General features: G+C 31.8%; 1 protein-coding gene and 1 long non-coding RNA gene across 2 annotated transcripts; both read left to right on the top strand.

The window, feature by feature from the left end:
• Nucleotides 1-2,483: 2,483 nt before the first annotated feature.
• LOC141612715 (uncharacterized) lies at nt 2,484-6,255 on the top strand. The gene is made up of 3 exons (XR_012529164.1): nt 2,484-2,892; nt 5,317-5,382; nt 6,002-6,255. It is a non-coding gene; the product is annotated as an uncharacterized LOC141612715 (long non-coding RNA).
• Nucleotides 6,256-9,985: 3,730 nt separating this feature from the next.
• Nucleotides 9,986-11,194, top strand: LOC141612950 (F-box/FBD/LRR-repeat protein At5g53840-like). The gene has a single exon (XM_074431697.1). It carries the CDS (start codon nt 9,986-9,988, stop codon nt 11,192-11,194), a length of 1,209 nt encoding a protein of 402 aa, XP_074287798.1.
• The last annotated feature ends 3,732 nt before the right edge of the window (nt 11,195-14,926 follow it).

Below are 14,926 nucleotides of genomic sequence, written 5' to 3'. Positions count from 1 at the left end.
TGACACGCTATAAATTTTGGTGTGAAAAATCACGGGGTTGTGTACATTTTTTTTCTAAAGATGGCTATAAATTTTGGTTATTATATAACCAATTCTATTTATTGAACATGTGTACTTTTTAAAAATAAAAAGTAAAAAATATAATATCATTATATCTATTAAAATATATAAATGGAAATTATAACATTCAAATTTCAGAACTTTAAGATATGTAAATTAATTAATAAGATAACATATGATAATGTTAATAGGATTAACCAGTAATTTGCTTTAAAATTGATCGATATTGAGCTTAATAATATTCGGGTTATAAATTTAATCGACTCCATAACGGTCCGTGTTGTGGATGGGTTTCGAGTTTGATTGCCCAGCAAATGAATGGATTGTGTGTTTGTGTCTGGAAACTTCATTGCAATCGTTCATTTGTTTCAGACATTTTATCTCAGTTTATGAAATCAATTTTATACTCTTCATTATCATCCTTCAACAACACACCCATTTCCTTCACTCGTCCAAAACCTTTCCCGATTATCATCATCAAAATCAAAGCAATGAATTCTAACTTCGTCTATAATCAAAGTCACGACTTTACTATTGAAGATTATTCGCCCAGATTCAAATTTCATGATTAATTTACAAAATGATCGAGAAATGGCAATAAAAATTGTGAAAATGGTTGATTGATTAGATTATTATTGAAGATCAAGGTATGTTTATTCCGATCAACAATTTTCTGTTAATTTTTTTTTTATTCCGGTAAAGGCAAAATTGTTTTTAAATTTGTACTATAATTGTTTTTTTTTTATTGCATGTTGTTGAAAGTTGTTGCAAAGGCACTCCAGATCTCTAAAATGATGGATCTGTTGGTATTAAGAGTATTATTGTAGATCAAGGTTCGTTCATTCCAATATACAATTTTGCATTTTTTTTATTCCAGTAGAGTAGTAGTCGACTTTTTTAAATTAAGAGGTTATTAAATTTTTTTTTTGATTGCATGTTGTTGGAAGTTGTTGCAAAGGCACTCCAGATCTTGTAACATGATGGATCTGTTGATATGAAGGTTGTTATTGTAGATCAAGGTGAGTTTTTTCTGATTAACAATTTTGCCTTTTTTTTTTTTTTTTTTTTTTAATTCCGGTTAACTATTAATAAATTTGTTAATTATAATGGGTTGAAATTTTCTTCATTATTTGATCAACAGGTAATGGTTATATCAGAAATTTCTGTGATATACAATTTTGTCTTTTTGTTGTATGAAATTTCGCTTTTTTGTTTAAGTATTCTCACTGGGACGGAAGAAGTAAACTTCTTGTGATCTGGGCTATTATAGCAATTAAGACTTTTTGATTAAATAAACAATCATTTTATGGTAGAATCAATACATTTGCAAGGAAAATATTGATTGTCATAAACAATTTCTATAATTTTGTTATTTAATAAATACAAATTGAATCGACATTTGTTATTGTCTAGGTTAGTGAAAATAGGATACCAGGTTACATTCATGCAAATATCTATTATCAGCAGCACAGACAGTACATGTGATTTATGGGAGTACTGTGACAGTACCATTTGAATAGTATTTTTATTACTGAGATCCATTATTGTGATTATTCACCATTTTTTTAATAAAAAAACAAAAAGAGTGAATGCTCACAATAATGGTTACGTAGTATAAAATTACTGTTCAAATGGTACTGTAATTTTGTTATTTAATAAATACAAATTGAATCGGCATTTGTAATTTGGTTGTTATTTGCGACAGCATGATTATACTATGAAGTTGGAAATAAATAGCACTTGATCGATGTATACAGAGATCATTCAATTGCGGATCGGCTCTGATTTAAGGTGGGTTTGATTTCCATTTACTTTTTCAAATTATGCTTGTATAAGTTTTATTTGTTGAAGTCAGTTCATTAAGGTTAATTTGGAAATTTGTTTACTGATATGCTTTTGATTATAGTCATATGTGTAATTGTTATTTTTTTCAGACCGTCTTAAATAAACTAATATGAAGAAAAATTACGGCATAGTTAATAAACTAATAAACTGTATGAACGTGGTTTTATATTTCGACCCATATCACGGGACAGAAGATAGTTCATTTTTTTTTATTTTATTCTTTCTTTTAATTGTAGCAACATATAAGATAACTTATTAAAAATTTCAAAATGTAGTTGTAGACATCAAAGTAGTTTATCGAATAGAATAATAAACATCAAAGTTTGGCTGGATACAAACATTTCAATTAAATTTTTACAAAATATTTACTTATATTATTAAGTAGCTGATGTATTTTGCCAGTAGGGTTTGAAGTATTTTGACGTTGACATCGAACTTTGATGTTTAGTATTTATCGAATAGAATAATAAACATCTTAGTTTGGCTGGATACAAACATTTCAATTAAATTTTTACAAAATATTTACTTATATTATTAAGTAGCTGATGTATTTTGCCAGTAGGATTTGAAGTATTTTGACGTTAACATCGAACTTTGATGTTTAGTATTGTAACAGTGAAAGTAAGGGTAAATATTTAGGTGGGCCAAGTGATCATAGTGGATATTAAAATTGTTCACCACAAAAATTCAGAATTACTTTCAACCCGTCAATTTAAACAACGAAAAGTGATACAAAAACCGTTACATAAATTGAAATCCACCAATGAAAAACATGAAGTTTAGTTGCTAACACACTGTAACCAAAACAGTTGTAAAATTTAAAAGCTACATAGTTCAATTACTTCTCCTTCTTCACAATAGCGATTTTTTTTGTTGCAGAGCTTGCATCAATGGATTCATTGTCCACAGCAATTGGGATTGATCTCTTCAAAGGAGTTATTTTTGGGCTGTTCTCTTCAGTTTGGGATTGTTCCTCCTGCGAAAATGGTAAGATTTTAGATACAACTTAAGTATATTCTCACGCTTTTACGTGTTAGAGTAATAGGTTCGTTGAAATACATATATATTTACCTCGACGTCAATATTATGGACAACCAAATCTTGGATGACCTAAACAAACAAATATATCAGAAAGTTAGCCATAGTATGTAGACATATAGACATGCCTCGCGAATTTGAAATTTCAAAAAACTAACCTTTGAACTTTCAGCTCGTTCACCACTTGTCAAGTGTGTAGGCCTAGATTTAAAAGAGTTCATCTCTGCCTATGAATATATGAACGAAAAAAAGGTTAATATATATGGATGTTTGTAGGATAAAACAATTTTAAAAAGAATAATTATAGTACCTTGAAAATTTCTGTGTATCTTTTAATCCATTTCTCCGACATGTCAGGGTTGTCCGTCATACTGGCGACAGTGTAGGTCGTCTGACCTTGATCCACATTATAATAAGGGTGTATATAAACTTTAAACACAAAGGATTTATCTAGGAACACTTCCAAGTCGCGAGGCATGTCTTCCGGATCACCGCCGCTCTTTAAAAAAATACGAAGAATAATTTAGCAAAAGATACATTTTTTCTTCAAAAATAGTAGTCTTCACATATGAATCACAAAAACTGGGGCAATGGAGGAGATTTACCTTTTCAATTGTTGATAGCATAATAGAAGCAGATTTGCTGACAAACTGATTGACTTGACCATCAAATGCTGTGAAATACACCAGATCATCAGACGGGTCGGAAACCTGGAATTTGATTTGGAATCTGCATATAATAAAATATATATTAGTGTCACATATTAAAATTGAAACAATAAAAAAACGTTTAAGAGGAGACTAAATTGCTTTAATGTTCGACCTTAGGACCCTAGACGTTAAACCTTGAATATGACCATCACAAAGTTTATTTTTACAAAACCATTTTCCTTGCTCGTTTTTGGTCGCTTTCATCCAGCATAACTTGCAGCTGTCGTAGAACCACCCAGCTGAGCAATCAAGGTCTATAATTTTGGCGTATGTGTAGTAATATCCCTCCTGCAATATATACGTTAATTAAATATATGATTTGATACACTTACGAAAACCAAAAAACTTTGTAGTAGTTTTACTCAACTTTTTTAAGATCAACACAATAAAAATAATATACCTTTTCATTCTCTTTAAGGTCAGTGATTGATTTTATACTATCCAAAGTCATGTCGTCATTTTCGGAATCGTCAGGTACTTCAATAATCTGTAAAGAGTTGCTTGGGGTGGTGGTGGAAACACTGGTACAATATTAAAATTGGCGTAAGAATACCATAGAGAATAGAAAAATAATACAGATGTTTTCAATGTTTGAAAGCTGAAATTTATACAAAATTACAACCTTTGCTCGAATTCTTTTACTTCGGGTATATCAGGATTGAGGTTAAAAGCAGTGGCATTGAAAGTTGTCTGGATACGCCAAGAACCTATAAAATTAGTTAAGCGATGTCACATTTTAAATTTGTAAGTTAATAAGTAAATATATTTTGATCAAATAACGTATGATGTATAGTACCTTCAAACTTCTTTGTCTGAGCACATTGGATGACAATGATTTTGGATTGGTCGGGATTGGGAAGTTTTGATATGAGATCAGGTATTTCAACCGTGAAAGGTCCCCATAAAGTACATGAAAGCTTTGTTCCCCTAAAAAAAAAATTGTAGTTTAATAATTTAAATTTTACAAATATTTAGATTCATAAATGTACAGTTGTTACGAACTTACTGGTAGTCCTCAAGCTTGATTGTGCGACAGACATGTTTGTTTTGAGTTTCTGTTAGAGGACCAATCTCATAAAGCTTCCCTATCACATCTGCAAATGTTAAAGATTTACAACAAATCATGATTACTATAGGTTTAAAATAATAAATTACCGTAGATTAATATTGGGAGGGTAAAGAGTCATACCTATATAATATGTAGTGGGAATTATACCATCCAATATATCGTTAAAACTTACAAAGCGATATAGATTAGTTGGTATTGATGGATCATTTGTTTTTTGAACTTTAGTTGAATATTCAAACCATAAACGTAAGGGATGAGGTGTAGCCTTGTCAAGTCCGGTGTTGTAGTCAACTGTTAAATTGCGGATGGTATAGACTTCACCAACCGATAGCTGTGTTCCAAAGTGGGAAATCAACTGTTTCCGAATAGAGGCTTGAATAAATTCATTCTGACAAAAATAGAAATTTGTCATAAATATTGTTTTTTGGAGTTTGCTACCAAGTAAGAGTTTATCGATTTAACTAAAATATGTATAAATCAAACGATGTAAAAAAAATACCAGTACAGGCAGAAAAAAGAATGATTTGTTTTAGTATAAGATAATAATGTGATTGGCTTATCTTGATCGTAATCACCGTGATCATTCTTTTTCAGATATAAGATAATAATGTGATTGGCTTCAAATGCAAAGATTGAAAATTTGTGATATTCAATAAAAGGGTAAGTGATATCAAATTTTTTATGCATTCTAATATTTCTCTTTTTGCTTGAAATATAAGGTCATAGGTCTTAATGCTATAGAAACAGATTTGTTTTCAGTCTTATAATATTCAGATTTTTTTATGTATGAATTCTTCAAATTATTCAAATTGTTATTAATGACTACAGATAAAAATTATTGGGGATGAGTGTTTATCTTAAGCGATAGTATTAGGTTATTTATTTTGGATATGGCATTGTAAATAAGACTGAATATTATAAGACTGAATTAACATCAATAAGTATATAACATAGAATCATGTATAAAAAACCGAAACAAAAAAAAAAAAAAATTTATAAACAAACCTTTGAGTCAATAAACAATAGTTCAATTGCGTCAAGTTTCTTCTTATCGTCTTTGTTGTTTTTGTTGCTTGATTCCGACTTCTCAAATTTCTTGTTTTTGTTGCTTAACTCTGGCCTGCTCCACTTGTGTACAACCCTAATATTGAGTTGAGTAACCCGAACTCCAAACTTGAGGTCACTGATAGTAAGGACATTAGCCATTGCCATATGATTCGAGAATTTGCAAAAAAATTCTAGAGAAAATGGAACTAATTTTTTGTTGTTTTTTTTACAGTGATGATGAATGAAGGTGAAAGGTAATGAAGGTGAAAGGTAGGGATTTTAAGAATATATAGAAGGCGTGGAAGTCGAACAGGTTGTGGAAAATTTGCTCTTCAGTTGTAATGTTAAAGCCCGTGTATTTGAAAAGTAATTTAATGGGCTTATTAATTAATATTTAGGTGTTGATTATCGGTTTGTATTCTCCATAAAATGGAGCAGATTACAAAAACTCGTAAATCGTAACTCAGATTATTAAACACAGCAATAAATCAAATCAACCAACAGCATTTAAAAATGATTATTAAAACTGATGATTTGTGGAAATCTGACATGGCACACAACAGCAACTCCTATTGGCTGATACAAAACTGAAATTTTGAGAGTTAAGGAGAGGGCGCGTGAGGTTAAATAGTGAAATCTTGTTGTGCCACGTCAGCAGGAAACCAAGATTCTTTTATAGTAATAATGATGGTATTTTTTTATTTTTATTTTTTTGCTTTTGATTTACATTGTTGTGTTTTTTTTCCCTATTTATCGTTGTAGGCCGTGACTCTCCCTATATTGAGTTTACAAGACTAGTAAATTAAAATTACAAAGAAGATTAAAATTATCTCTACAACGTTACTACGATCCTCTTTATTAAAAGAACAACCACAGAGCTGAGGTGTCGCTCTGTGGTTGAAAGTCAATTATTCAAAGCATCATTTGTCTTCCCTAAATTTCAGGACCACGTTTATTTTCACAATTTAATTAGATGTTGATGATTTGTTCTTTTCTAAGTTTCAGTCTAAACTCTGATATACCCCGTATAATTAATCTGATTTGCTCATTAGTTAACTTAATGATATAATTAATAATAATCTTTATTATTATCTAACAAAATTAACAAATGTCTCGAGCAGTTCACAAAATTATTAAACTAAGACACAAACTTTGGAGTATACTACTATATCCATAATAATATTTATAGCAAAAATACTATAGTTCAAAATATACATTAATCAAAATTACAAAATATAAAACATATATTATCAAAGTTATAATGTACTTAAATACAAAAATAACCAAAACTTCAATTGAAACAAAAATAATACTTCGATGCTCAAACTTCGATTGAAACAAAAAAATTATATATTTACAAATTTATACACAGATTTAAGAATTTATTTACAAATATAGTTTGATTAATTGCCATTACTTTTTTAATTAACAAAAAATAATAATTATAGATGAAAATCACACCAAAAGTTACAGATCTAGGACATTAAAATCTTTAAAATGCAAAACAAATGGAAAAAATTCAAGATCAATTCGGTGGTCTTAGATGCAAATTTTAAAAACCATTGCTTCAAAACAGATTAAAAATATACAAATCTGAAGTTCTTTAAGTTTTCTAGGTAGATAAAGATAAATTGTTGAATTTGCCTGTGTAGAAGCTTGGAGTTATTAGAGAGGAGGAAGAAAAACATACAAATTTGAAGATTAAAACTGCATGGGTTTGCAATTCAGGATAAAAAAAATTAGCTGGTGTAAACTTATAGGGAGGAATAAGAAAAAGAGTTGGATACATGCATGGAGTTGGGAATTAGGCGTGAACGGCAAAGGTAAAATATGAATATGATAGGAGTAAGAGGGTTTAAGAAAGAGTTAATATATAAATACTCCATATACAAGGAGTTCTTAATGTTGGGATTTTGGGCCAACTAAACGAGTAATCCCGAATGTTCATTGAGTTACAACCCACTTAATACTAAGTTTACTAACGATTTCACCTGTGGTTCTATGAGGGCTAATACTTCATAAAAATAATGACTCTTTTTGAAATTATAGACGAACTAAATATCCATCCACTTTAAGTATAAAACAAGTAACAAATTACATGATTTGGCCCAAAAATGTTATTACTTTAAACATATTTGACCAATCTTTTACTTTAGACGTCGTCTATAGACCATAGCTAGACTAATTGTTAAAGTGGATAGTTAGACTATAATTATTCACTCATTTCTTCCCCTTAAATTTTGCACAAAAAATAAGAAAATGAATTTAGACTACACAAAACACTCTACCCCGCATATAATTGATTTTGAATACATAAAACCTTCCAAAAAAGAAAAGAGAGAAGAAAATACGGCTATCATGAAAACGGAAAGAGGGGGAAATGAGTGAATATGAGGGATTATTTAATTTATATAGATAAGGCAAATATTTTTGTTAATTATAATACATTTTACTTTTGTCTCATCTAACATATTTGATCCATTTTAAGCTTAAATAGATACTTCCGTCTTAAATGAGAATTTGTGTTATACAAAATTGTCGAAATAATTATCAAGTACTTTATTTGTTTATTTAGGTATTGTATATAAATGGATTACGTATATAATTTTTTTCATATAATTTTTTTGAATAGGTCTCCTGAGAGACGGTCTCTTAATAAGCTTTATTGAGAGAGCATTGTACAATTTTAAGAAAAACTGGTACTAAAGATAATAAAATAGGTACAAATCATGATTAATGATAAAATGAGTACATTTATTATGTATATAGGTACGAAATTACTATGTCACGATCAACAATAAAAATGGTATGAAATACAAATAAAAGGGTACGAAAGATTAGTCTCTCAATAATTTAGTGAGAGACTGTCTCTCCAAGTTTTAATGCATTTTTTTATACATAACATTATTTGTTGTGTGTGTTATATTTTAGTAAAAGTTATGAAGGATATACTATTATTGTCTACATTTAAATTATTATATACTCCGTATAATTATATGATAGTATCACGGGTTTGAATATTTAAGTTTTTGACTAAATTATTCTAAACGTGCATGCGTCACAATTTTTAATTTTGTTCTATTTCACCCTTTACCAGATAATAATACTCTTTTTCATTCATTATATTCTTTACATTTGCTTTTCACGCCAATATTTAGAACCTCACATGTGGGTACTTATGTAGATATTGTATTTAATATACATATAGTCCAAGGAAAGAAATGTAGAACTTCAATTGAATATATCGAAAAAGAAAAATGTAAAACAACTAATGAATGCGAGTAATATTATATGTACTACATGGAAAAAAGGTGTTCAAATTGTCATTTTAAACGTGCACGGGTCAAAATCTCATGTTGTTCGTGGATAGGTCATACAAACGTGCATGAGTTGGACTGAATGAAAAATAGTTATAACAACTCCACGGGTTTGCAACATTATTAAGACATGTTCAATTTTAAAACTTTGTGTTATTTTTCATCCGAATAATTTTGTCTCATATATAAGTCGGGTTTGTATGAAGCCGCCCTAAGTAATAAAACAAAGTAAACTCAAATTTGGTTAAGCAAGACGACATATTGAACTACAACAACTACTTAACCAACTAACCCTAATTACTCTTTTTTTTACAGCAAAACTAACCCTAATTACTAATACATCATTTATGTTGATTGCTAATAAAATTTATGATTCGAAGCTTACTTAAATATGACTTTAATTTAAAATATTTTAATAAAGAGTAAATTTTTTTATTACTTTATTTTTAAAACTCTATTTTTAAAGATAATTAACTTTAGAAGAAGATAATTAATTTATATAAAAATTACCTATGATGTTATTAACAATTTTATAATAACAAATTTAAAACAACATACCCGTGCAATTTGCACGGGTTTAAGACTAGTAATAATCTATTGCTCTTCCCATCCATCCAATCAAACAAAAATTATTTTATGAGACGGTCACACAGTATAGAACAATCGATTTATTTATACAAAAACTACTCTTTTATTGATAACAATAAATCAGAGTGTAATGTTTTATCCTAGAATTTGTATTATGGTAAAAGTAGGTTCATACTTGCATTGAGAATCTTTCTTAATTTTAAATAACATAATATTAAATCCTAATTCTACTCATTCTCCTAGCCTACAATAAACCTTAAATACTCTGCCGTTCTATATTGATCTCCAATTATAAGCTTAGATATTCAGCAATGGGACAAAAACCTAGCGTTCCGGCTGTTTACCGCCATAGATTGATCTCACTTCCCGAGGACATCATCTTCGAAATTATCTCACGTGTCGGCCTTCCTCGTGAAGTGGTCATTAGCTTTTCCACTACTAATTTCAGTATCAAACAAACAAGCTTACCTACCTACAATCTTTACGCGTTTTGGACCGCCCTCAATAACCTCTTCACCGTATTAATCCCACCCATTGTCGACACCTTTTGTCTTGATATTAACATTGCTCACTATAGAGAACCTCGTTGCTGGCCTATCATCGACGCATGGGCTCGTCGATTACGCGCTTGTAAAATCCAACACTTCACGGCTACCAAGTATTCTCGCAATAGTTCTTGTGAACACGTGTACCCACTTAGCATTTTTCGAATGCATTCGTTGGTATCGCTTGATTTGAACATGTGTCATCGGATTGATTCTCATTCCATTATTCTTCCAAATCTCAAGAAACTTCGTCTATCTTGGATTAACTATGATTGCTTGAGACGGCTATTAAGTTGTTGCCCATCACTTGAAGACTTATCCGTGTCCATTAACGAGTCTAAGACGCATTGGGAATCACTTACAAGCAAGAAATTAAAGCGATTATGTATAAGCCTTGACGGGTTGTCCGTTGTTGATGTTATCATCGATGCTCCAATATTGGACAAATTGAATTATTCTACGATTTCCATATTATCAATGCAAATGTTAGATTCGGTCTCGCATGTCGTCAAGTCACTTAAACTCGAGGCATATGCGACAACAATAAGCCGTGGTCCAAAGAAGACAATGATCTTCCCTAATTTGACTCGTCTTGAATTAGTTAGGTGTTTGCCTCTAATAATTGAAGCAATAGGGTTAATGTTACATTGTCCAAAATTAGAGGTTTTTGTATTATGTCTTATTATCTTTGACGAGATGGTTTGGGATCAAGAAGCTGTATTTGTGCCCGTTGAGCATGTGAAGCGCATCGATTTGTATACGAGTACGATTATCGATCACTTTGGCAAAGAAATGGTGGATCTAGTGACGTTGTTAAGAAGTGCTAAGGTTTTGGAGAAGCTCACTCTTCGTGGCGGTCATACTTATCATAATTACTTGAACAAACCTCAATTTTACCAAACTTTATTTGAGTGTGTTGAGGCTACATCACGATGTCAAGTCGAACTCTTAGGAGTATACGAGCTGATCTCTTAATTCTCGAATTGAAGACTTCATTCTTTTAAGTTTTATTAGGGTTAGTTAAAGTTTCGGACCTTTCATTTTTAGTGTGTGTTTGGCCTGACTTTTTAAAGTGTTTTTGCACAATTGCACTTAAAAACACTTTTTGGCCAAACATATCATATGTCTAAAAGCTAATAGTAGATTCTCAAAAGCTCAAATATAATGTTTTTACCCATACAAATAGAAGCATCAATTTGATGTTTCTGTTTCTTGAAAATTACTTTTAAAAAATTAAGCTTAAAAAATAGAAACTCATTTTTAGCAAACTAGGCCAAACACGCTCTTAGATTAATACGTTTCTGTTTCTGCTTCTTAATAGGATTAGTATAATGTTAGATAGAGGTGAGGATCGAACTCGTGATTTGTGAGATCAAGGGACGAGTTTGATTTTATGAATATATTTGACTAAAATAGAACCTAACGTCTGTTAATGGGATATTTGTTCGAAATAGACCTATATCTCGAATAATGGGTGCTTAAATTAAAGAACTACTTCGTATTTAACTTGAAACGATTAATGAAGTTAAAGACATATTTTAATTAAATCAAAGATGTGAAGTACCGTCTCAAATCTATAATTTTGATCAAACCTTGATCTAGTTTTTCAAAAATGAACTATCTAGCTTAGGTTAAACCAAACTTACATATAGGACTTAAACGGAATTAAGTTGTTAAATTGTCTTAAAGTAAAGAACGAAAATGTACTAAATTGAACTATACTTATAAATCTCACCCAACATGAATTAAACTTAAATAAATCAATATCGAGTATAGTTGTGTAAAGAATATTTATGATTGTATTGAATGAATTATAGGAATTACAATGTAATGCTATTTATACAAGAGACGGAAACCCTACTCCTTGGAGCCTAAGCAAACTATTAACAAGAATATGGAAAATACAATATACACTAACTATATTTACGGAGATAACTATATATTATGAAGACGGAATAATCTTCGTATTATTTACTTCCTTAACACGCTCCCGCAAGATGGACGGTCCGGAGACAAGGCCAATCTTGGAAAGCAACAGATGAAAACGAGTGCGAGGTAAAGACTTGGTTAGAGCATCAGCTAACTGATCATCGCCAGAAATGTGTTGAACACGTAGAGAACCATTCTGAACCCGCTCACGAACAAAGTGAAACGAAAGAGCAAGATGCTTCATACGCGAATGGAAGACGGGATTAGCAGAGTAGTTAGTCGCACTGAGATTGTCAGAGGAAATTACCGGAGAGGAGACAGAAGTGACACGAAGCTCCTGCAAGAGGGATTGTAGCCAAGCAAGCTCGGTAGTAGTAGCTGCAATGGCACGAAACTCAGATTCCGTAGAAGAGAGGGAGAGACCGTGCTGCTTTTTAGACGACCAGGACACGGCATTTCGACCAAGATAAACAACATAACCGGTGGTAGAGACGTAATCACCTCTATCACCGGCCCAATCGGCATCACAGTAGGCATGCAATTCAGACGAACTAGAACGATAGAGCATAAGACCATTAGAAATTGAACCTTTAAGGTAGCGAAGAAGCCTTTTTAGAGCAGTCCAGTGAGGAAGACGAGGGGATTGCATAAATTGAGCCAACTTATTGACAGAGAAGGAGATGTCCGGGCGAGTGAGAGACAAGTATTGCAGTCCACCAATGATGGCACGATAAGTAGTAGAATTAGTGACAGGCGCACCATTGTCTTTGAGAAGCAATAAGTCAGTCGGAAGAGGCGTAGGAGCAGGCTTAGCATCGAGCATATTATGACGCTCAAGTAAATCATGTATAGTAAGAAATAGTTTATAAAGTTACAAAGATGACATATAAAGAATGTAAAGAATATTTATGATTGTATTGAATGAATTATAGGAATTACAATGTAATGCTATTTATACAAGAGACGGAAACCCTACTCCTTGGAGCCTAAGCAAACTATTAACAAGAATATGGAAAATACAATATACACTAACTATATTTACGGAGATAACTATATATTATGAAGACGGAATAATCTTCGTATTATTTACTTCCTTAACAAGTTGTACACTTGCCCTCCGTTTAATTTAAAATGATGTCAGATATTTGCATCATTTAACACTTTATCGCCTTTTTAAGTAATTTATTCGAACCAAATGGATTTGGTGTGGTGGTTTCTCACCGGCCTCATGCCTTAACCATGAGATCAGGGGTTTGACCCCTGCCTATGTGGACACCCCGGTTTACACACACAAAAAAAAAAAGTACTTTATTCGGAGTATACAACAATCACTTTTTTTCGTAATAAACATAAGAATTTTTTTACATACATATATAAACCGTATAATTCATTAGTTTTAAATTTGTGAGTTTACATAATTTGTGATCCTACGGGAGATGAATTGTAAGATTGATCAAATACACTGCCGTTCGTTATTGTTGGATTATGTGATCCAAAACTAGTCAAATATCGTTTCCTATTGTTTAGGTAGTGGTATGACTAACAATATGCCTAATAAATAGCATTTGCTTAATAATCAAGTTAACTGCATTTAGTTTACGATAATTTTCTCCCTATATTTCACTCTCTTCTTTCATTTATAATCTATCAATTATAAGCTTAGACATTCAACAATGGGACAAAAATCTAGCGTTCAATCAAAGGAACAACTTCTTTCTTCTCAAACTAATTCGATATCGAGCAAAGCCATTCAAGCCGATAATAAACACCACCATAGACGGAACCCGTCTCCCGAAGATGATCCATTGTCGAGCGAAGCCGTTCCGACCGTTGATAGATACTACCATAGACTGATTTCGCTTCCCGATGACATCTTCTTAGAAATTATCTCCCGCGTTGGCCTTCCCCGCGAAGTCGTCTTTACTGTTTCCAGTATTAATTTCAGTATCAAGCAAATAAGCGAACCTACCTACGATATTTATGAGTTTTGGACCGCCCTCGATAACCTCTTCAACGTATTAATCCCACCCTTTATCGACACATTTTGTCTCGATCTTCATCCTGATCACTATGACGAACCTCGTTGCTGGCCTATCATCGACATATGGGCTCGCCGATTACGTGCTTATAAAATCAAACACTTTGCGGCTAATGACTCTCGTCGCGATCGATCTGATGATCGCGTGTATCCACGAAACATTTTTCGAATGCATTCATTGGTATCACTTGAATTGAACATGTGTCATCGGATTGCTTCAAGTACTACTCATTCAATTAATCTTCCAAACCTCAAGAAACTTAGTCTACATTGGATTAACTATGAATGTTTGAGACGGCTATTAAGTTGTTGCCCGTCACTCGAAGACTTGTCCTTGTCTGTTAATGAACCTGAGAAGCATTCGGTATCACTTACAAGCAAGAAATTAAAACGATTATATATGAGACTTGAAGGGGTGTCGATGGTTGATGTTATCATCGATGCTCCAATATTGGATGAATTGAACTATTCTTCGAGTTCCATATTATCAATGCAAATGTTAGATTCGGTCTCAAACGTCGTCAAGTCACTTGAACTCGAAGCATATAATACGAGGGTCAGCCGTGGTCCAAAGAAGACAATTATCTTCGCTAATTTGACACATCTTCAAGTATCTTGGTGTTGGCCTCTAGTAATTGAAGCAATAGGTTTAATGGTACATTGTCCAAAATTAGAGGTTTTTGTGTTACGTCTTATTAACCTCGACAAGATGGTTTGGAATCAAGAAGCTGTATTTTTGC

Source organism: Silene latifolia, chromosome 11, assembly GCF_048544455.1.
Source record: "Silene latifolia isolate original U9 population chromosome 11, ASM4854445v1, whole genome shotgun sequence".
Classification (NCBI taxonomy): domain Eukaryota; kingdom Viridiplantae; phylum Streptophyta; class Magnoliopsida; order Caryophyllales; family Caryophyllaceae; genus Silene; species Silene latifolia.
The sequence above is the reverse complement of the archived record's forward strand: the minus strand, read 5'-3'. Positions and strand labels throughout refer to the sequence as shown.

Bases quoted from the DNA above. Each gene is read 5' to 3' on its own strand.
- LOC141612950 (XM_074431697.1), top strand. From the start codon at position 9,986: ATGGGACAAAAACCTAGCGTTCCGGCTGTTTACCGCCATAGATTGATC.